The following is a 21,955-nucleotide window of genomic DNA, read 5'->3' as shown; positions in this document are numbered from 1 at the left end:
ATGTGCCCCGAGGGGAGGTTGTCCTCCTTTCCCTTTCCGGTGGGCTGAGGCTCATCTGACGGACCGGTGCCGAGCTGCTCTGGACCGGGGATGGGGCTACACTGGTAAACGCTTCCCGGATCTTCTTATGGCCGTCCTTGGGTTTTGAACTCTGCAAGGTTGTTGCTGCTGCTCTGCCATAATCCAAAGCTTTCCCAGAGCTATTTTTGCCAGTTTGTAGTTGTTTATTGTTTTTGTGGGAGAGATGAGCATTGGGCCCTCCTACCCCTCCACCTTGCAGATGTCACCCCTCAGGTTTTCCTTTCCAGAGTTATTTTTTCTCACACTCAGAGATGGGCATGGTCATGTAAGAAGTTAAATCTAGTCTTCTCATCTCCAAAAGGAAAACAGAATTTCAAAGAAAACAGTTCCCCAATCTTGCCATCTATAATGTTACAATGATTTTCAGAGGCAGCTGCTTGTGTGACAGCAATAACACGCGGTTTCTCCCAGGGCCCATCACGATGAACTTGTGTCTAGGTTTCAGTGCGTGTTACTGGGGGACTGTCCACAGGAAAGGAAAACCACCCTTGGAGCTGTCGCCGCTTTAAACATCTCTGGAAAATGTGCTTAGTTTACCAAGAAAAGGTCCAAGCCGACTGACCAGCTTCAGAGCCGTGGCCACCTTGGGAGCCCCGACCGCCTGAGAGGTGCCTGTCTCCTCTCCCAGAGGTCAGCCCCTCTTCCCTCAGCACTGTAGCTAAGGCCTTGGGGGGACAGGCGGTGGGACACCCTTGAAGACACGAGCTCATCTGTCACAGGTTAGGAATATTAACTGAACAGATTATCTGCACTCTTGTATGCTCATTACTGTGCATCTGTGACCATTCCTGTCACCTCGCTCCGGGTTCTCAGATGACCCACGGGAACCAAGTTTCTTTACCCCACTGGTGTCTCGTGACACTATAGTTGCACACGGACCAAACCTCCCAAATAAGAAAACAGGTGCTCAAATCCTTTGAAGACTTCCTCTGCAGGACAAGTGTAAGACCTGGAGACTCTGAAGCACAGAAGATGTTGAATGTGGAACCATCTCCAGAACTGGTTCCGGAGTTCCCAGCTCCAAGAGAAAGCCATTTGAGGACATGAGTTTCCCTTACCCACTGCTCACTGACCCTCCCTGTCACCATACCCAGCCCAGTCCTAGTTCTCCGAGTACATCAGCCTGAACTACGGCAAGGAGAACGATCACCGAGTTTCTAGTCTTTTCCGTGGAGGAAAGCAATCTCTGGGTGATCACTGTGCTGAACTGATTAATATCACTACATTTAAAATGCAAAGGTAGCTTTAACTCAGTTTATTAGTTCCTAAAGCCAAACTGCGCAGCTCTTCTTTGGGGAAAACTGCAGCCCAGAGAAAGGTCACCAACTGTTGACTCATGACCACATATAGACGGAAGAGTTCTGAAAACTCTGGATTAAACGAAAAGAACTGTAGTTGATCTGTACCAATCTGCACTGCATTTAGTGAAGAGATTTTCACTGCATTTAGTGAAAATTTAGGGATTTTCACATTTTAAAAATTATTTTAATTAAAACATTAGAAATCAAATTATCAAATTATGACTGAGGTGAAAAAGTTACATTTCTTCCTGCAGCACCCAGGCAGTGAGAACCCTTAGATTTCAGAACAGCGGGATTCAATGATAGGCTGACCGCAATCATGTCTGAAATTCAAAAGAGAAACCAATGAGAAGACTTTGATAGAAGTGACTGTGATACAACATCTAATATTAAAATGGAAAAGCTACTTTAAATAATAAAATAACTGCAACATTAATGATAAATTAATGAAAACATTAAGTTTAAATTATAATGAAATAGTCTAAGGGTGTAAGTATCAATAACATTATTTATATAATCTGTGCTTAGACTACTAATACTGAATTATGCAGTAATTCCTGAAAGTAATTATACCTTATTAATACCAAATTATGAAGTAATACTAATATATTCTACATTACTAACTTATTAGTCTGATATAATACTTAATGTCAATAAAATTTTAACGGAATGTTTTCTAAGTTTCCCAGAAATATTTATATAGAAGTTGTGTGAGGTATTGTTTGGCCAACAAAGAAAACAATGTTTAAAGTGTTGGCATTTTCCAGTTAATGATTCTTTTAAGTATTTGTTTAGAGAAGTTTTAGGCTTACCACAAAATTGAGAGAAAGGTACAGATATTTTTCATCTATTGCCTGACTCTATACATGCACAGCACCCGCCCCCCCCCCCCCTTATCAACACCATTTGCCAGAGGGGTACGTCTTTTGTTTTTTACCAAGGATAGCCCTACACTGACACATCATCACCCAGAGTCCACAGTTTACCTCACGGTCACTCTTGGTTGTACATTCTATGGGTTTGGACAAATGTATAATGACATAGATCCATCGTACAACATCATTCAGAATATTTTCACTGCCCTAAAAATCCTCAGTGCTGATCAAATTTTTAAAAACTGTGTATTTGCAAAAAAAAAAAAAAAAAAAAGGAATACCAGGAAGTTCTATTTTAATGTCCTTTCATTTTCCACATAATAAAATCATTATTAACTTTACATTAATGAAGAATTCCTAATATTGATTCATGTTCTCACATGAAGTGTTAAGTGGTTTGCACTATGGCATACTGTAAATATATCATTTTCTGCTAAAGAGCAGTTTATTTGAATATTCAAATAACTACCCACTAAACTATTTTAATTGAAAACATTCAGCCTATGCCATAAAATATTTGCTGTGTTTATACTAATTTCAAATTTCATATTAATTGCTTGCATCTCAATGTAATTTATACATTATGCCATTTTAATTGTTTTAGAAGTTTCCTCTGAACATTCACAGTTCTGTAGTGTTTGAGTGAGCCCAGCATGAAATGTGGCTAGATGACAGACCCTAAGATAGAGCTTAAAACAGAATTATTTTACTTTCTGCATGACTGGAACATAAGAATCTCCATATTTCATATGAACCAGCAATATACATCACGCATAAGTTACGAGACTCATCTATATTTTTACATTACCCTAGTTCTCTAAAAACCAAGATGTAATAGATTTCCAACATCAACTTTTAATATGTTTTTAAAATATGGTGATTCCTATATAATAGTGGCAATAACAAAATACCATTGTGTTCCTGTATTATGCTAGAGTGATCATTCAACAGGATTTAGTACTTACTCATATCTTCCCCTTGTTATTCTCCTGAATCAAATTAAAAAGCCAGAGGAGTCTGGGAAATAGAAAGGAGGTCTGTCTACTTAGAGGAGAAAATTGCCACTGAGCCCCAAAAAGCAGGAGAAAAACTAGTTCCGTGAAGATAAATGTAAATCCTACAGACTTTTCTGTAGGAGACTCAGCCCAGCAAGCTCAGAGGAGAGTGACTCCCAAGTCAACCTAGCATCCCAGGTACGTGACGTGGACATGCCCACGAGCACACCGGCTCCTCTGCTCTCTCCAGTCAGGGCCGATGTGCAGTGTCCTTTCATTCTGTTACATCATGTACAGTTTACCCATCAATTTTCAGAGTAAAAGCCAAGGTTTTTAGTTTTTATTTTGACTACTTTTCACTGTCATGAATGTTCCATACAAAATGATTTTCATGGAAGAAATCTTTATCAATTCACTTACTATTTGGAATATTCTCAAATGTAACATGGGGGGGGCGGGCACTGTAACACACTGAGTGTGGCTCACTGCTCAGCCTTTCTACTTCCCACCCTCTCCAAGCTGGCATCTGGCAGTGACAAAGTCGCAACACCAGCCTTAAATCCCACAGCACTGGCATTTCAGGCAGTTGTTCGGGACTGAGCTGGTGCACAGAGCTGGCAGAGCAGAGCTGGAAGGCAGGAGCAAACATGTGCTCTTTTTTAAAACAATTTTTAATGTTTTTATTTTTGAGAGAAAGAGAGACAGAGCACGAGTGGGGGAGGGTCAGAGAGAGGAGGACACACAGAATCCGAAGCAGATTCCAGGCTCTGAGCTGTCAGCACAGAGCCGGACGCAGGGCTAGAACTAATGCACCAGGAGATGATGACCTGAGCCGCAGTCGGACGTTTAACAGGCTGAGCCCCCAGGCACCTCTCAAACATGTGTTCTTGACGCAAGGGAAGGTGAGGGCCACCAGGGAGGGATCATCCCTAAGGAGAACAGACCACGGCTCACTGGCTGCCTGGACACTGGCTCATCCCTTTGCTGAAGGTCACTGTTACCCCAAGGCCAGCTCCCCTACCCTTCAGTCAAGCTTACATGGCTCCATTATCTTCTGCCAGGTTTTATTCCACTTCTGTTTTTACCAGAGACCTAGAGTCCAGAACGAATAGCCTGAATGTTCCAGCTCACCTCTGCCCCTGCTTCTCTCTAAATTGTATGAGCAGGAAGCAAACCATGCCATCCCCAGACTGGTCTGGACCCTCAGCCAGGTCGTGGTGTGCTCCTGGTGAACATAACCAATCACGCAGAACAGCAACATCATCTCAGGCCGTTATGTGACAAACCTTGATGACAGATCAAGAGGAAGACAATTCCACCCAGCTGTCATGTCCAGACACAAACTAGAGACATCATCCAAGCCACAAAATACCAACTCCTTACCCCTCTCAGCCTATATAAGTGATCGCTGCTTCTTTACAAGATACAGCTGTAGTCTTATTCTATTCATACCTCCAGAGAGAGAAGGTTTCATAAGACACCAGTTAAACAATTATCCCTGCTTTCTAACAGAAAATATCTAGATCTGCTTCTAACTTTTAACTGCCCCCCGAAATCAACTAACACAAGTGAAAATCAGCTCGTTCTAAGACCTTCTTACTGAGAATTTCCAAAGTTCCATTTTGAAACTTGTCTCTAAATGAAAGGAGTGACGAATCCAATTTTTGTTCAATCGCAGGCACGTTTCGGACAGTCTTTAGCTGGAGGTCACTGACAGCTGTGTATAAAGTATGAACATCTGCATGTGCGTAAAGGCATACACACTTTATTTTACAAACCCGGATCTGTGTTCTCAATGTTTAAACACACTATCACAATGCACGGTCAGTAAGCTGAGCTGAATGCCCCCCATGAGGACTGGCACAAAGACTGCCAGCCGTCGTGGGGCCACGATAAGCTGCTGGTTGTGGACGTGTGCGTGAGCAGTGGCGCAAAAACGTGGAATGGAGAATTTGCCATCATTAGTTGGAGCCCTGGAGCGACAGGAACAAAGAAAAGGTGTTCACGGCCGTGTGTGTGCCACAGGTCCCCATCCATCAAGGCACTCCTCAGTGAGGCAGATGAAGGGGTATCACGGTGTCAGGAGACCCGGAAGAAACTGAGCTCTTGCGAGGCTGTGGCCCCTGCCCGTGGGTCTTCACTCCCCACCCACGGTCCTCTGTTAGGTTTCCTGCCTGACGTCAAGTGTGCGACAACCCATCTGCAGCTGTGGAGTCTGGGATGGGATTCTCACAGAGCCAAGAATGGGAACCGTGAGGCAGATGCTCTTGGCTGAGGTAACGGATGGGTCAGTGAGTCAAATTTCAATCAGGCTGTTCCACAGGCTCCGCTTGCACCCGCATCACATCTCTGCAGAATTCAAGGTGCACCTTCCACGAGAGAACAGCCGAAAGGTGTGTCATGACTGCCTCTACATTTGGTAGCCATGCACGCAAAAGATGCCAGTCTCTTAAGCAACTTCCTGCCAAATCCCACACATCCTGGTATTACGACCTTGCTCTCTGGTGCTGAGTCCCCCTCTGGCCAACACCTAAAGGAAACAGGCCAGCGAAAGGAGTTCAGGGTTGCTCCTGTTTTACTCACCCCTCTCATTCCTGAGGAGGAGCCCCAGAGGAAAGTCCGATGCAATGACTTCAAGGAGAGAAGGAACTCTTCCGGGAGCGCTGGAGCAAACTCCCAAGATGAGGAGGGCAAGGCCGGGTGCACAGGGGCCAAGCCTGCTGCCCTCAGGTTCCTCAGCCCCACTGCTTTGTCTGCAGCCGCGGGGACGCTCTGTGTCCTGCTGAGCTCTCTCGTCTCCCAGGTCACAGGTCACCCCCAGGATTCAGGTTCTGTAGCTGGTGTCATCCTTTTCAACTGGGATACGATTCACGTTCCAAAAAATTCACCCTTTAAACTGTGACTTTCTTTTAGCATATTCACTAAGCTGTGAAGCCATCACCAATTACAAAACATTTTTATCATCTGCCAAGAATCCCCATCCTCATTAGCAGACACTCTGCATCCCCCCTCCTCCCTGTCACTGGCAACCACTACTCCACTTTGTTTCCGTGGACCTGCCTCCTCTGGGTATTTCATATAAATAGATTTACATGAGAAGTATCTTTCGTGTCTGTCCTCTTTCACTTAATAGAAAGCTTTCAAGGTTCATCAGTGTAAGAGCATGTATTTAGCATTTCATCCTTTCTCAAATAGCTGAGTAACATTCCACTGTTCAAGTATGGCACGTTTTGCTTTTTCATTCAACTTATGGGCATTTAGGTTGTTTCCACTTTTCAGCTATTATGAAAACTGCTAAGAACACTCACACGTACATTTTTGCATGAACCTATGTTCTCATTTATGGATAGGTCAGCAGAAGCTGAAATGCTGAGTATATGGTAACTCTATCTTCTTGAAGGACAGTCAGGCTGTATTCCAAATGTGACATTCCCACTTGGAAAGGATGAGAGTTCAATGTTCCATATCCTCTCACTTTCCACCGTCTTTGCATGAACCATCCTAGTGGCAGTGCGGTGCTACCCCTTTACAGTTTTGATTTGCATTTCCCTAATGACCATTGACTTTGAGGATCTTCTTGTTATTCCTACTGGTTGCTTTTGTATCTTCCTTGCAAAAGATCTATTCAAGTTTTTTGCCCATTTTTAATTTTGATTTCTAGATAATTTTTGAGTTGTACAAATTCTTTATGCATTCTGGATACTACTCTCTCTTCAGATCTCTGATTTGCAACTAATTTTCTCCCCTTGTGTGGGATGTCTTTCAACTTTATTAGCGTCCTTTGAAGCACATTTTCATTTTGATGAAGTCCAATTTATCAGTTTTATTTGGTTGCACATGCTTATGATACTGCCTAATCTGAGAACACAAATATATGTATTTTTAAGTTTATTTTTTTTAAGTCATCTCTACACCCATTGTGGGGCTCAAACTCATGACCTTGAGATCAAGTCACATGCTCTTCTGAGCCCACCACGTGCTCCCAAGAACACAAATTTTTATGTCTTTGTTTTCTTCTAAGAGTTTTGTGATGTTAGCTCTTATATTTAGCTATTTTACCCACGTGAGGGCTTTTTTTTTTTTTTTTTTTTGCATATTAGGTAGGAGTACAATTTCTTTTCTTTGTATGTGGATGTCCAGTTACTTCAGGACCGTTTATTAAAATAACTATATTGTTGGAACCCCTATCAAAAATAAATGGACTATAAATGTGAGGATTTACTTCTGAACTCTTAATTCTAGCCCATTAATCTAGAAGTCTATTCATACTCCAGCACTAGAGTCTTGATTAATGTCTCTTTGTGGTAAGATGTGAAAGTGGGATGTGTGAACACTCTAATTTTTTTTTTCTTTCAAGGCTGCTTTTTCTGGGTCCTTGGATCTCCACGTGCATTTCATGGTCAGCTGCAACTGTGATAAAGATTACACTGAATCTGTAGGTCTGGGCGTGCTGCCATCTGATAGTAAGTCTTCCAACCCATAGTCACTTTCAATTAGGCCATTTAAATATTTCATGGTCTATTTCATTTCTTTCAAAATATTTTGAGTACAGATCTACCTGTGTTAAATGTATTTTAAGCATTCCATTCTTTTGGTACTAACATAAATGTTATTAATTTTCCGCTCTCTAGGATTCAGTTCTGGCTCATGCATTGCTTTTTAGCTGTCTTAGCTTGCTACTTTCCTCAGCTTTGTCTTCTATGAAACTCATTTGTGTAGAGTATGAGCCACCTGTTCACCAGAATTCCCCAAAACGGTGTTTCCTTCCGTGTTCTAATGGTGGGATTTAGTTTACGTGGTATTATTCTTTTTGTTTTCATTTTTTAGGAACACTCCACAAGTGACGTTTAGTCTTTCTCAGTGATTTACACCAGGAACCACATGATGTCAATGTTTTTCATTATGATGTCAATTATTTTTCATCGATGTTTCAGTTACATGCTTAAAGTGTTTACCTAACATTAACCTTTTTCACTAAGGTAGTTTCAAGTGGTGTTTTTCCTACCATTCCCTCTGCATTTTTTAGCCAGTATTCTACTGTGATGTTTCACTTCCTGCCACATATGAAGACACGTATGTATATGTGTATGAATATGTTAATCTTTCAATGTGCTAAAAAAATCCATTATTTTTGTTTTTTATTTTGATGATATGGTTGTCCCAAATGTGGCCATAGGAGCCCCTTCAGTCTGCCCCCTATTTCCTTTTCACCTGTCCACTCTCCTTTTGTACCTCCTTACTTTCCAGCAAAAGATACCTTAGACTCATCTGTACTTTCTCTACTCGATACCAATCTTGCATTTGCCCACCTCAATCAACCCCTTCTCCAAGAAAGCCTAGCTCCAATTAGTGAGAAGGAAATTTAGAAACCAGTAATTGAGTGATATTTGTCATTGCAACTGAGGTGTCCCTCCCTACTTCTAGGCCCTTTCAGGGCACAGGACACATGTCTGCACACATGCACAAGAACACAGATTGTCAATTCATGATAATTAAGTCTAATTCCAATCCAAATGCCCTGAAACTTATCTTCTCCTTTCTCAAGTATCTGTATCTCCATTTTCTATTACCAGGTAAACTTTTGGCTGAAAAACACCTAAATATATTTAATCGCATACTCAGTCATACATTAAAAATAAAAACTTTAAAAACTGCTACACTCACACCACTGAAAAAAATCATCAAATCAAGTAGGCATTAAGAATAATTTGCAAGTATTGTTGCATTTCACTTGAGTGTATAAAAACACTGTGCTCAAAAATTACTTGAATTTGGGTATTTTTTAAATTTATTTTCTATGATTATGGTAGTTATTTGATAAAAAGTTAGGCTCGTTTGTTTTCCAATTTTTCCCCACTCGTCCTTTTCACTTAATTTCCTTGCTGGTACAGCAAACGTTCCCAAACCAAGCTTCCAAACAGAAGTGTTCTCAGAAGTGTCTTCCTCCTCCTCCCACTTCCTCGATACTCCTCTCCACTCCCTATATTTTACTTTTATTAATTATCCTCCCTTCACTTTTTCAAGACCAGCAGCAGACTGTCTCTGGCTTCACGTCTCTCTGACATGCTGTTTCTGACCTGCAGATCTTGTTCAAAAAGGCTCACCTGATTAGGTTATGCTTATTCAGGAGAAACGTCCTTGGGATCACCTTATAGACAACCAATTCGAGACCTTAACCACATCTGCAAAACCCCTTCCCCACTGCCACATGATGAGAATGATATTCTATCACATTCAAAGGTCCAGAACAGAAGCAAAGGAAAGAAATTATACAGGTGGGAACACTAGCGGATATAATCTTGGGGGCAAACTTTGAATACTGCCTCAAAATTACTGTTGATCCTCTTCCAACCCAGAGAGTCTGAGGCTGTAATATATAAGGAATAACCGCTTGGGGGTTTAGCAGAAAGTGCTGGGAGAGAAGAAAAAGACTTTGATTCCACCCAGACCATCTACCATGGTCCCAATCCCTCACCTCAGAGCTGGACCCCTATTTCCCCTCAGTGTATCCCATACTCCCCCATCCTATCCTTTAACCTACATTAACCCTCCCTACCTGGACCCTCTTTCTGAGACCTGTGCACACCGTGGATCACCAATACCTGTCTAAACGCGCTGCTCTGGTCACTTCCAGTGGCTTGGCCTATGACCTTGAGTCTACCTGGAGATTCCCTCTTGTGCATCCTCATTCAGTAACTTGGCTCTTACACCTTTCCCTCTTTTCTGCTTTCGTCAACACCTAAGGCCACCAAATGCTCCCTTCAATCTACCCTGCTCCAACATCACCTGGAACCTCATATGCCAGCCATGCACCTATAGCTGCCTCCTCACCCGCTTGTACTCACTTCTCCCTCTGCCCATGTTTATCCTACCCCAACCGGGCCCTGGTCTCCTGGCCTCACATCCCCACTCTCTCCTCCTCTGTTCTGTTCGAGGTAAGAATGACTGTGGCTGTGCAAGTAGGAAAATGTGGACAGGTTGGACATTTTAAAAAGAGGAGTACTGTTTTAACACTGGACTTTATTCACAAACCAAATGTTTATTCTTGCATGTTTGTATTAATTTTTACCATGTACATGTATTTTTAAACCTGGATTTATTTCTGAGCAGCAGGCAAAAGTTTATTAGAGTATAAGATTAGAAAAGAAGAATAAAAGGAAAGTTCTCTTTATAGAGAGGGGACATTCAAAAGTGAATGCCCCTCAACACTGATACATGTAAATCACATTATTTTCTATTATGATCTTTCAGCGTATTTAGGTTATTTTATGATTGACTCATGTCTGTAATTATGGTCAAAGCTGCATAAAAATATAAAGTGAACAACATATTAGCCTTTTGAGGAACAATTTTTACTAATTTCAAGTACTGATCTATTGAAAGGATTTAATTTTTATTGTTACAAATTCTTCATTAAACATTCCTGGATCACAACACAAATCTCTATTTTCATCTTACATTGTTTGTAATAGGCCATCTGGCAAAGGTCTGAATACTCTGATGAAATGTGGGTTATAGGTTTCTCTAGGTAGAGTTTTTTTGTAGTCTCTGCCGTAGCATTTGCTCATGGCGCTTAAAGAACAGATTGCGTGTGATGGCACGTTGTGAAGGCACAGTGACTGTGTGCATACAGTTCTCCCTCTGTGAGCTCTCTGGGGTGGTTAGAGTGGAGTACAAAGGCAGTCCTGCCTCACATTTATCATACGGGTTCTTTCATGCGAACTGAGGTCAGAGACTGATGAAGGCTTTTCCATTCTATGTGATTATTTTAACTACAGGGTAAGACGTTTACCTAGACTTTGGCCACATTCATTTCATACACAGGGCTCCTCTCTGGTGTAAAATTACTCATGCTGTTTAAGGTGACAATTTTGACGAAAAAATTCCTATTAGTTCTCTTCAGTTTGACTTCTTTTATGTTGACTGAAGGAGGAAGGATGATAGAAACTTTTTCCACATTTATCACAGATGTGGGCTTTCTCTCCCCTGTGACTTATTTTGTGTGAATAGAAGTTAGCATTCTGGCTGGAGTGTTTCCTATATTTGTTGTATTTATCGGGTTTCTCTCCTCTGTGGGTTCTCTGGTGTATATAAACTGAAGTGATCCAATGGAACCCTTTCCCACATTCTTTACATGTATAAGGTTTCTTTCCTGTGTGGATTTCTTTGGTGTGAGTCAAACTTAGCCTTCTGGCTGAAGCATTTCCCACATTCATTACATTTGTAGGGTTTGTCTCCAGTGTGTGTCCTTTTGTGCACAGAAAGCGAAGTCCTCTGGCAGAATTCCTTCCCACATTCCTTACATTTATAGGGCTCCCCCCTCCCCACACACCACCATGTGATTTAGCACATACTGAGTCACCATGGATCTGTAAGGGAAAACTTCCCCACATTCATCATATTCATAGGTATCCTTTTTAGTGTGAAATCTCCGCTGTTCGAAGATGAGAGGCTGTTAAAGAATTTCTCACATACACTCGTTAATTCTTTTCTCTACACACGACTCCTACTTTGACCATGCAGTGAACATCTCCTGTTAAAATCTTCCCTGTGTTAGTTATACAGGCAATGCCTATTATTTTCTGCAATACAAAGAGATTTCCTTTTTCATAACATCTCAACTGCAGAGATATCAGATTTATTTGAAAGATTTCATTAGTTTCAAAGACTAGATGCATGAGCCATGTTTATGTTTGTCCTTTTAGAAGAACTCATGTGGTGTCTTTGAGCAATACCTTAATTTTTTCCCTAATTTCAAACTACCCAAAGCTCTCTGCTGGGCAGCATTTACTCAAATCACAGTTGTGTGCTGCATTCTAAAACCTGTCAGTCCCATATCATTAATGTTCAGGGAGGGTTCAGCCCCTTGAAACTTACCACTGACATGCAATTAGATGGGTCCTTCCTGCAGACATCTTCTTGCCTCATAAGGCTACTTTTTCTGTCTAAAATAATGTAAATAAAATGAACTGCTAGTGTGCCTTAGAGGAAGAAAACTGTTGAAAACATGCAAGGCCTGTGTATGTTTCAAATACTGACTCTTCCACAGGGGAAAAATGTGAAAAGAAGGAATATATCAGTGAGTTGAAAGGCATTTCAGGTAAGTGAAAACTATCAAGGGTTTTCAGGACATAAGATATCTGCTGTTGACATTTCCCTGTCCTGCTCTCCCTGTATCAGGATCTTCCCAGTGCTGAGCACACACAAGCCTGGAGCTCACCTGGAATCACGCCTTGGGGAAATCCTCTCCCTTCCCTCCACAGCTCCACTCCTTGCTGCAACTGGGAAATCACATCTGATTTGCAAACTTGATACCCTGTTTGTGGGGAGTAAAAGACATACCGATTTTAGATCCTGTACAGAGAAACATGAATGATCTTTAATTTCAGGACAGGATACCAAGGAAGAACAAGGTGAACAACAAAGGAGAGCCCAGGGAAGAGCACCTTGAACACTGAAAATACTAAGGTCCTTCACCATAGCAAGAAGAACATCGTGACACCATGCCAACACAGGGAGATTTTCTTGTTGCTGATTTGCAGGACCAAGATCAAAGACAGAGTGAAGAATCTTTAGTGTTTTTCAACAAAGGAGAAATTACATGTTCCCACAGTAGAGTTAAATTAATTTTGAAAAATAAGATAAAAACAGAGAAGGAGGCAAACTATAAGAGACTCTTAAATACAGGAAACAAACAGAGTTGCTGGAGGAGAGTGGGGGTGGTGGTGGTAGACTCAGTGGGTAATGGGCATTGAGGAGGGCACTTGTTGGGATGAACACTGTTGTATGTAAGTGATGAAAAACTGGGTTCTACTCCTGAAACCAGTATTACACTGTATGTTAATTAACTTGAATTTAAATAAATAAATTAAAAATAAATAAAACAAGTACACAGAAGCTTCACCAGAACAACTTAATTTCTCTCTGAAAATAGGTAAAAGGCTAATAAAACATCGGGCACCTGAGTGGCTCAGTTGGTTAAGCGTCTGACTTAACTCAGGTCATGATCTCATGGTTTGTGAGTTCAAGCCCCACATCGGGATCTATGCTGACAGCTCAGAGCCCACTTTGGCTCCTCTGTGCCCTCCTCTCTCTGCCCTTCCTCTGCTTGCTCTCTCTCTCAAAAATAAACATTAAAAAAATAAGTAATAGGTATAATTTCCACAAACGGATTTTTAACTACCAGTTGACCATATAGAAAACAGTTATTTAGTAATATTTAGTGCTTTCATTCACTTAAAACATTCATTGAATTCCCAGCAGAGTCCTGGGCATTTACAGACCTAGAAGCAAGAAAGGCACAAAAGAGGGGTCAGGAAAACTATATTCTTTTGGGGTGACAAAATAGGTGTAGGTAAGTATAAGAAAAAACAAATTACATTCAAATAGTGTTAAGAACCATGAAAGAATCTGAATGAGGGCTGAGAGGGGAGGGATTAAGTGAAAGCTGGATACTTGCTGAATAAATTTATCAGTGTTGACAGACTCACCCACAGACACCAGATGACCGATGTTCTCCAGCATCACATCTCTGTACAGCTTCCTCTGGGATGCGTCCAGCAGGGCCCACTCTTCCTGGGTGAAGTCTACAGCTATATCCTTGAAGGTCACAGATTCCTAAAACATCAGAGACATTTTGGTGCAGCCAGGGCCTTCCCTATCGGGGAGTATGCTAGACATGACAGTGCCGGAGATGAGTGGCTGTATACACAGAAACGTCAAAATCTGCCTGGGGTTCTAGTCACATGTTTCTCTATGCTGCCTCGTCATGTGTCTTTCACACACACTCACACTTTGTAAACATAACTTCATTACAAATGAGTGTCTCATGAGGTGCAGTGGAAATAACCTGGACACAACAGTGCCCACCTTTCTGCAGGACTGAATGGGGCTTCTAACAGAACTTGGACAAGCAAGTGTGGCCTCTCTCATCCCTACGCAACCCACATGCTCCTGAGAAGGCATAAGACATACAGTTCATAAGCAAAACCCCAAGGGACCTAAGACTGCTGTACATAAGGAATGTCCTACCCTGACCCTCCTGTGGTAAGGCTGTGCATTTCAATCTTCTCTGGGACCTCCGAGCCTTGGTTATCACTATCCCTCCTGTAACATGATCCTGTCTAAATGCTAATGGGTAAGGGAAGCCTCTCAATTGAACCTGATCTTTCTAGTCCTGCAAAATTTGCTACAGGACCCTAGGTTTAGTTCTATTATAATCCTTCTCAATGCACAACCCAAATTAGGAAAATATTCGCCAGAAATTTGTTTTCAAATTTGAACAAAGTTTAATTTCAAAGAGGGAAATTGGTTTGTTTGGAAAAAAAGTGGTAAGGAAAATTTTTCTATGCTTAAGTTATTAAAATGCTCAAGCAGAGTCTAGAAAAACTTTAGTAAGTTTAAAATTGGGGAAAATAAATAAATGATTGCTCATAGCTCTCTTGCCTCCCACCCCCAGTGTCAATGCTGCAGAGCCCTGCTCTGCAGTATCTGAAACCCTGGATGGATGGAACTCCCCTGAAGAAACACCTGCCTCTCTACAGGCCTGTAAACTTCTGCTCATTCTCATTTCTATCACCTGTATCACCACATGCCTAAGCCCACTGCAGACACTAACACACTTAATGAGTGAGTCACTTCTCAACTGAGGCCATGTGATGGATGAGAAGAAACACCTTTTCTCCAAGGACATACTTAAGGGGATGGGGAATGGAATACAGTAGTGCAATACTGGGTAGGGGATTATTTCTTGATCAAACCCGGACCTGCCACAAGCCTCTCTGAGTCCTGAAGTGTGACTGACATGGGGTGGGGGCACACAGAAGATCCAAGCCATGGAGAGAAATCTGCTCATCCCCTGGAAAAACAGGTGTCCATGAGAAGGAAGAACAAGTCCTACTCACCTGTGGTTGCATGGTCTAGAACTCAGTCGCTCCTCTCTTCCTGCGTATTCTCACCAAGGGACAGTCCAGTAACTAAGCAGACAAAGCTGAGGAAAGAGAAAGCACCCACGAGACTTGTCTTTTCCAATACTCCTAGATATGCCCATCTTGCAAATGCAAATCTTCACACGGTAACGACTTCCCCCTCCCCCAACCCAGTTCAACTCACACATACCTGCAGAGTAAACAAGAGCAAACAGGGAAGGGGGCTCTCCTCTCCAAGAATCAACAATAAGAAGTCAATGATAAAGTCAACAATAAAGAAACTATTAATATCCCCGTTATAGAGATAGCAAAAGCATAGGGGTTTCTAGTTTAATTAGACTTGATACTCAGAGGTCTTAATTACATCTCTGGCACCAAAATCCTAGGAGATTCTGACTCCTGTCACATGGAGGTTGTTGTATCCAGAACTAAGGACACCATTTTGGAATTTCATATTTTATCATTCTTGGTGAGGTCCACTAGCATTGTTTTCTAACACCCATCTCAGCTCACGAGGGCCCCATACTCTCCCTCAGTCACCCTGCCTCCTCCACATGTGGGATTCAGGCAGTGTTAGTGCCTCAACCCACCTGTATCACTCACGGCCTTGGACATGTGGCGAAGCAACCATGGAATCTCTTTAAAGTTTGGCTGGAACACTTCAATGACCCAAGCCTTGTTCAAGTGTTCAGTGACTCTGCTATCATGCAAGTCTAGCACATACAACCCCTTGCACAGGAAAGAAGCAGGAGTATATATGTCACAATGCTACACGCTACAGATTGCTGCACAATCCCCACAGACCAGATAGGCTCATAAAATATAGACTGAGGGGTTTAGTTTTAGAGGTATCTTATTGACTTCTTGGGGCCTGGAGTTCTAGTTATTTTTATCAACAAGATTATGTCTGCATTTCATGATTTAAGTATATAAAAGAATTTGTCGTATCTAAAGTGCTACCTAAAACGATGTTTATAACTAAATATACTGCATCCACATTCACAACACGTCCAGCAAAGGATATGATTAAAACCCACTGACCTTGAGGACCTGGAAAGAGAAAACATCTACCTGTATTAATTGAGACTCTGTGCCAAAGCATAAGAGACTCTTAAAAACTGAGAACAAACTGAGGGTTGATGGGGGGTGGGAGGGAGGGAGGGGAGGATGGGTGATGGGCATGGAGGAGGGCACCTTTTGGGATGAGCACTGGGTGTTGTATGGAAACCAATTTGACAATAAATTTCATATATTGAAAAAAAGAGACTCTGTGAGTGGAATTTACATATATCTGCTTACATACATTGAACTTAATACTCAACAATAACTCTGCCTTTACAGATTACTTATACATTTAATGAGTTATATGCACTAGATTCAAAAAACTTTATTTATAGGACAAAACTACATGGCTACAAATTGACAGCTAGAATTTAAAATTAACTCTATATATGAATGTGAAATAACTAAAGAATTTCATCTTGAAGGACACCGGGACCAGTTTTACCTACGTATGTCACCGGTCAGATCAATGACCAGAGAGACTCTTCTCTCAAAACCTCCTCCTTTCAACTTGTTCACATAATTTCTCCCCATGCCCAGGATGTCCTACTACATGGGAACCTCCATCTTAGTGACCCTAATTTCCAAAATTAGCCTCCACCTCTAATTTGTATTGATCAGCGGAACATACACTTACTCATTCCAACATACACACACCAAGACCAACAATTCAAATGCCCTTTAGTTCTTTCCAACATCTACTACTCAAAACTCCAATTGCAGATGACTCCAATATCTCATAGTCTCATGGGTGCATCTGTCACAGATCACAACGAGGTGCTGAGCTGGTCTAAATACAGTGTCACAAATCTGCCAAAAGCTTTTTCTAAATATTTAGCACCTGACTTTGGCTTAACAATTGCTCTGCCATGCTTCATGAATGTGTTAATATTACCTGTGCTTTTCTAATCTCACAAAAAAGTCTCACCTTTTTCCTTAGTTTTCAAAAATGGTTTCATGTCCTACTGCAGAAATGAAACAGATAATTTGAAGAAATATTTCAGCTCACTGGCAAGAAACCTACAATTATTTCCCGAGTCCCAACCCATCAGTATTTCCACTCTTGTAAAAACTGAAAAGTCATCGCTATTCCTAATTAAATCCAACTTCTCCAATTGCATCCCCTTCTTTCCTACTTCCTCAAATATTTTATGTTCTTGATTATAAACCAAATTTCTTTTACCAGTAACCCCTTCATCACTTCCCCATCTATCTCCTTAAACTCATTTAGTCTCACCATTCATCAAAGAAAAACATCTAAACCAATTTATATCTAGCTGCTGATACACGACCTTTTCCCTTCAAAATGAACCTGAAGAAATATTAAATATTTAGTAACAATTTCTTCACATTCTCTCACTTTGAATTACAAAAATTAGTTCTGATTTCCAAGTTAATAAATCTTGTTAAGATCAGTTATTCCCCCATGATTAAATCCAGTGAGTGTTTCTCGGCCTTTTACTTGGAATCAAAGCAGTACTGGCACATGACCTCTGTTTGGGAACTTTCTTTTTCTAGGCTTTTTTGACAATTCAGATTCCTAACTGCCTTTAAAACAGTCTAGGCACTCCTTCCAGAAGTCCTCTGCAAGGTGTTCCTTGAACAACAGTGTTGAAATATCTCCGGGTTCAATTCTACCCCCTTTCTCTCCTCTTACAATACTGTCTTGGAAATCTCACAACACTCTTTCACTTGCTTCAATTTCTCCCATGGTTATTTCTAAACTGAAAACTAAAAACATACCTAGACTCCACTGCTGTGCTGTAATCCCCACCTGCATGTACTGTACGCATGTAAAAGGAAACAGATTTTGAAATGAAGCCATCAACTCTTCCACAATAAAAATTTCTTGTCTTCTAGTCTTCCAAGTCCAATAACAAATCCACCAGATATCCAAGGATTAATCTTTGACACTTTTGACACTTTTCAGAACTGCACAACTAAGCACTGCTGTCATCTCTACCCTGAGCACTGTTATCTTTCATTCTACCCTGGTATCTACATATATATGGCCACTTCATACTCGCTAGGTTTCAAATTGAGATTAAATGCCATTTCTTCAGAGACCCCTTCTTTAAACTACTACCTAAGTTCCTTAGGTAGTTTTGCTGCCTTGAGTAGAACCTGACTTTGCTTCCTTCAGGTTACTCATTAATTTCTTACTATGCATTCATTTATTTATTTGCTCCTTTCTTCATTGCCAAAATTACCTGCAGAAAAATCACCTGCAGCATTTTAAGCAAGGGTCTCTTTGATTATGATTTGTGAATTTACATAAATAAACAGAAATTCCATGTCCTCATCACCTAACCTACCCTCAGATGTGGTACTACAAATGGCCCCTGTCATTATAAACAATCATATTCATAATTAATAATTATGGCAAAATAAAGGAGATTGGATCTGATGGGGGAAATTTTTCTTCAATACTCACCAGAACCTAAGCACATGGAAAACCTGGGATATTGTGTGGCTACTGAGTATGCCATCACCACAGACCCAAGCTCAGAACTTCACTTACTTTAGGAATAGGCATATATTTATTTGTGGACTCACTTTGATATAGTTGGTAACTTCATCAGATTTATGATGCAATGGACAGACCTTGTTTACCTTGGATGTTAATTGAGATAAATATCACCAAAGAATAACTAGTTTAACAAACAAAATTTCCCCTCTAATTAATTAAATAATTTAGATACAGTTATGAAAAACTGAGTGATTCTTAAACCCTGTTTGTGTTCTAAAGGCACTGAAAGGCCTCACTACATTGTGGGTTTGGGCCTGTTCTGGCAAGTGCTACAGGGAAGTTTACAGCAAGATAATCAGCATTCACCAGTGGGTTTAGCCTACCAAAATAATTCTAGGGCTGCAGGCTTCAATGTGGCAATTCTACTTCTGAGTATTTTACGTGAGGGAAACAAAAACACTAACTCAAAAAGATATATGCCACCCTCATGTTCACTGCAGCATTATTTACAATAACCAAGCCATTGAAGCAAACTTAGTGTCTACCCATGGGTGAATGGATGATAAAGAAAATGCAGTATAGATACACACAATGGAATACTATTCAGCCATTAACAAAAAGGAAATCTTGCCATCTGGGACAATGTAGATGAACCTTACCAGCATTATACTAAGTGGAGTAAGTCAGACAAAGAAAGACAGACCTCACTTATACATGGAATCTTAAAAAACAAAACAACAACAAAAACAAAACAAACAAAAAAACCCAAACCCATAGACACAGAGAACAGATTGGTCGTGGCTAGAGGCAGGGGGTAGGAGTGGGAAAAGTGGGTAAAGCTTGTCAAAGGCACGAAATTCCAGTTATAAAGGAAATAAGTAATGGGGATGAAATATACACCATGGTGACTATAGTTAATAATGTTGTATTACACATTTGGAAGTTGCTAAGAACAGATCTTAAAAGTCCTCATTATAAGAAAAAAATCTGGGGGCACCTGGGTGTCTCAGTCGGTCAAGCGTCCGGCTTCCGCTCAGGTCATGATCTCATGGCTCGTGAGTTCGAGCCCTGCGTCCAGCTCTGGGCTGACAGCTCGGAGCCTGGAGCCTGCTTCAGATTCTGTGTCTCCTTTTCTCTCTGCCCCTCCCCTGCTCACATGCTGTCTCTCAAAAAATGAATAAACATTAAAAAAATTTTTTTAAAGAAAAAATCTGTAACTCTGTGGTCATTTTGCAATATATACAAATATCAAATTATGTCGTATACCTGAAATCAATATATTGTTACTCTATCAAGTAAAAAAAGAAGTCTGAGAGGAAGGCAGAAAATGAGCTCTAGCCTTGGCTCATCTATACTTCTTTGTCCTTGGTTACATTCCTAAACCTAGAGTGAATCCTTGTTGTCCCCTTACTAGTCAGAACAGGCCCTATTTTTGAGCCTGGAAAGCTCCTTTGCACCTCTAAAGCTAGACTGCAGACCTTTCGTGGCTGTCTTTGGCACCTGGGGGACACCCCACTCCCTGGGCTCAGGGATGCACAGCTGACCCATGAACTGTTGTGGTAAGTAGCTAATTCAGGAACCTGCTCCTGTCACCTTCCTAACTGAGCGCCACCCCACGAGGTTAAACAGGTTAAGAGGCACTTTTGCAAGTACAGCATTATTGTCTTTCTACAGCACCTTTCTGAGCTGGCAGCTGGTCTCCTGCTGCCTGATTTGAACTTATTTTCAAAAACTGAGAAGCACACTGGGGACATTTCTGAAATTAAAATGGGGGGCGGGCATGCGACGCGTTTATTCTCACACCTCTGATATATTCAAGAATCAGAACATTTTGACGGTTCACTAAGTGCATATTTTTTTAAGGCCTTCCATGCCAAGGGTGCATATTTCAATACAAAGGAAGAGAAAACCAACCCAACGTGCAGCTCTCTGAGGCTATTTAGCTATGTCTTAAGGACTGTAAGTCAATACTTACAAAATGTTTAAAAATACTAGGACCTATCGGGATAACTGAGCCACAATTTAGAAGTGACGGGAGTAGAAGCACAATGCGTTTCAACGGATTTTTTTTAATAAAATAAAATTTAGAATTCAGAGGTCTCAGAATATCTCTGCAATAAAGTAGAACAAACCATTCTGAAGAGATGGTAGGCGTCCTATTTTCATTCTGAGGACAACCTTTCCTTTCAAAATCCGTATTTTCCTTCCTTGCCTTTTTGTAAATATTGTATAAATTCGCCAGGGTCCTAGGCTTATTTCAGATCCACGTGTCACAGTGAGGTCCTACAAAAGACGTTTCGGTGACCCGACTTTTACTTAAAATGATCTACGACTGCCGCCGGGTCACGAGAAAACCTCAGTCGTGGCAAGACCTCACCCTGGATACGGGATAAGCTGTTTTAAGGGCGTTGTTTTAAAATACAGACACGGCAACTTCCTTGAGAGCCTGGAAAGTCCAATTATCATCAAGTCTCACCCGGATGTGGACAAAATACTGACATTTAAAATAACAGTCGTGCGTTTTACCACACCGACCTTTCTACATTTCGGTACTTTTCGAACTATGACACTTTCACTTTCTACCACAAACCGCCCCCCCCCCCAAGTGAACGAAGGCCAGTGCAGCGTCGCACGCAGCACCCCATGCAGCCGCACACGGCACCCAACACAGCCTCACGCAGCCACCCACACGGCGCCCCACCCGCCCGCGGCCGGACGCGCCCTCCCCAGGCGCCTCTCGTGCCCCGGCCTCCGTTGAACGCCCCGACATTTTGTTCAGTCCTCTGCCCACGGCCCACGCGGTTTCCCCCTCCCCGGAGCCGCACCGGGGCCCCCCACACCCCCTGAGGCAATCCCGAATCCCTGCACCCGCCCACAGCATGCTGTGATTGCGACCCCACACGCCCCGGATGGACGGGCCCGCCCGGCAAACAGGCGCTGGGAAAAGCCTCCACGAGAAAGGGAAGAGGAAGGGAGACACGCGGGGCGGGCAACAGGGAGCTTTTTCAGAGAAACTTGCCGCAGCGGCCGCACGGGGACATCACTCACGGCAGATACGGGGCTCTCGTCCTCCGTGGCGTCGCCTCCTCCGTCGCCCCAGAGGGAACGCGTCTCTGAGCTCTCGTGCGGACGCAGCGTCGAGGGCAAGGGGTGCCACGCGCATGCGTTCCACGCTGGCCCAAGGCGGCGGGTCGGCGCGCCCCCTGCCGGCCTTCAGGGTGCAGCGCACAATGGAAGAGGGACC

The 21,955-nt window shown here is 42.0% G+C and overlaps 1 protein-coding gene across 3 annotated transcripts; it reads right to left on the bottom strand.

Annotated features, from left to right (window-relative positions):
- Window positions 1–1,536: 1,536 nt before the first annotated feature.
- LOC109257865 (zinc finger protein 705A-like) lies at window positions 1,537–21,258 on the bottom strand. 3 transcript variants are annotated; one of them, XM_019434265.2, is made up of 5 exons: window positions 19,709–21,258; window positions 15,156–15,241; window positions 13,743–13,869; window positions 12,473–12,568; window positions 1,537–1,705 (listed from the first exon to the last, which is right to left on the bottom strand). In XM_019434265.2, exons 2-5 carry the CDS (start codon window positions 15,165–15,167, stop codon window positions 1,599–1,601), a joined length of 342 nt encoding a protein of 113 aa, XP_019289810.1. In that variant the 5' UTR covers window positions 15,168–15,241; window positions 19,709–21,258; the 3' UTR covers window positions 1,537–1,598. The 3 variants fall into 3 exon arrangements, with proteins under 3 accessions (XP_019289810.1, XP_019289811.1, XP_053756765.1); XM_019434266.2 differs by lacking the exon at window positions 19,709–21,258 and adding an exon at window positions 17,985–19,299; XM_053900790.1 differs by lacking the exon at window positions 1,537–1,705 and adding an exon at window positions 12,065–12,197.
- Between the last annotated feature and the right edge of the window lie 697 nt (window positions 21,259–21,955).

This window comes from Panthera pardus, unplaced genomic scaffold (assembly GCF_024362965.1).
Source record: "Panthera pardus isolate Hobbes unplaced genomic scaffold, ASM2436296v1 HiC_scaffold_13, whole genome shotgun sequence".
Classification (NCBI taxonomy): Eukaryota; Metazoa; Chordata; class Mammalia; order Carnivora; family Felidae; genus Panthera; species Panthera pardus.
This window is presented reverse-complemented; position numbering and strand designations above follow the sequence as displayed.

Coding starts and splice junctions, on each gene's coding strand:
- LOC109257865 (XM_019434265.2), bottom strand. Junction 12,569..13,742: donor CGGTCATCTGGTGTCTGTGG/GTGAGTCTGTCA, acceptor CCCCACAAACAG/GGTATCAAGTTTGCAAATCA. Junction 1,706..12,472: donor TCCCCAAGGCGTGATTCCAG/GTGAGCTCCAGG, acceptor TTTGAATTTCAG/ACATGATTGCGGTCAGCCTA.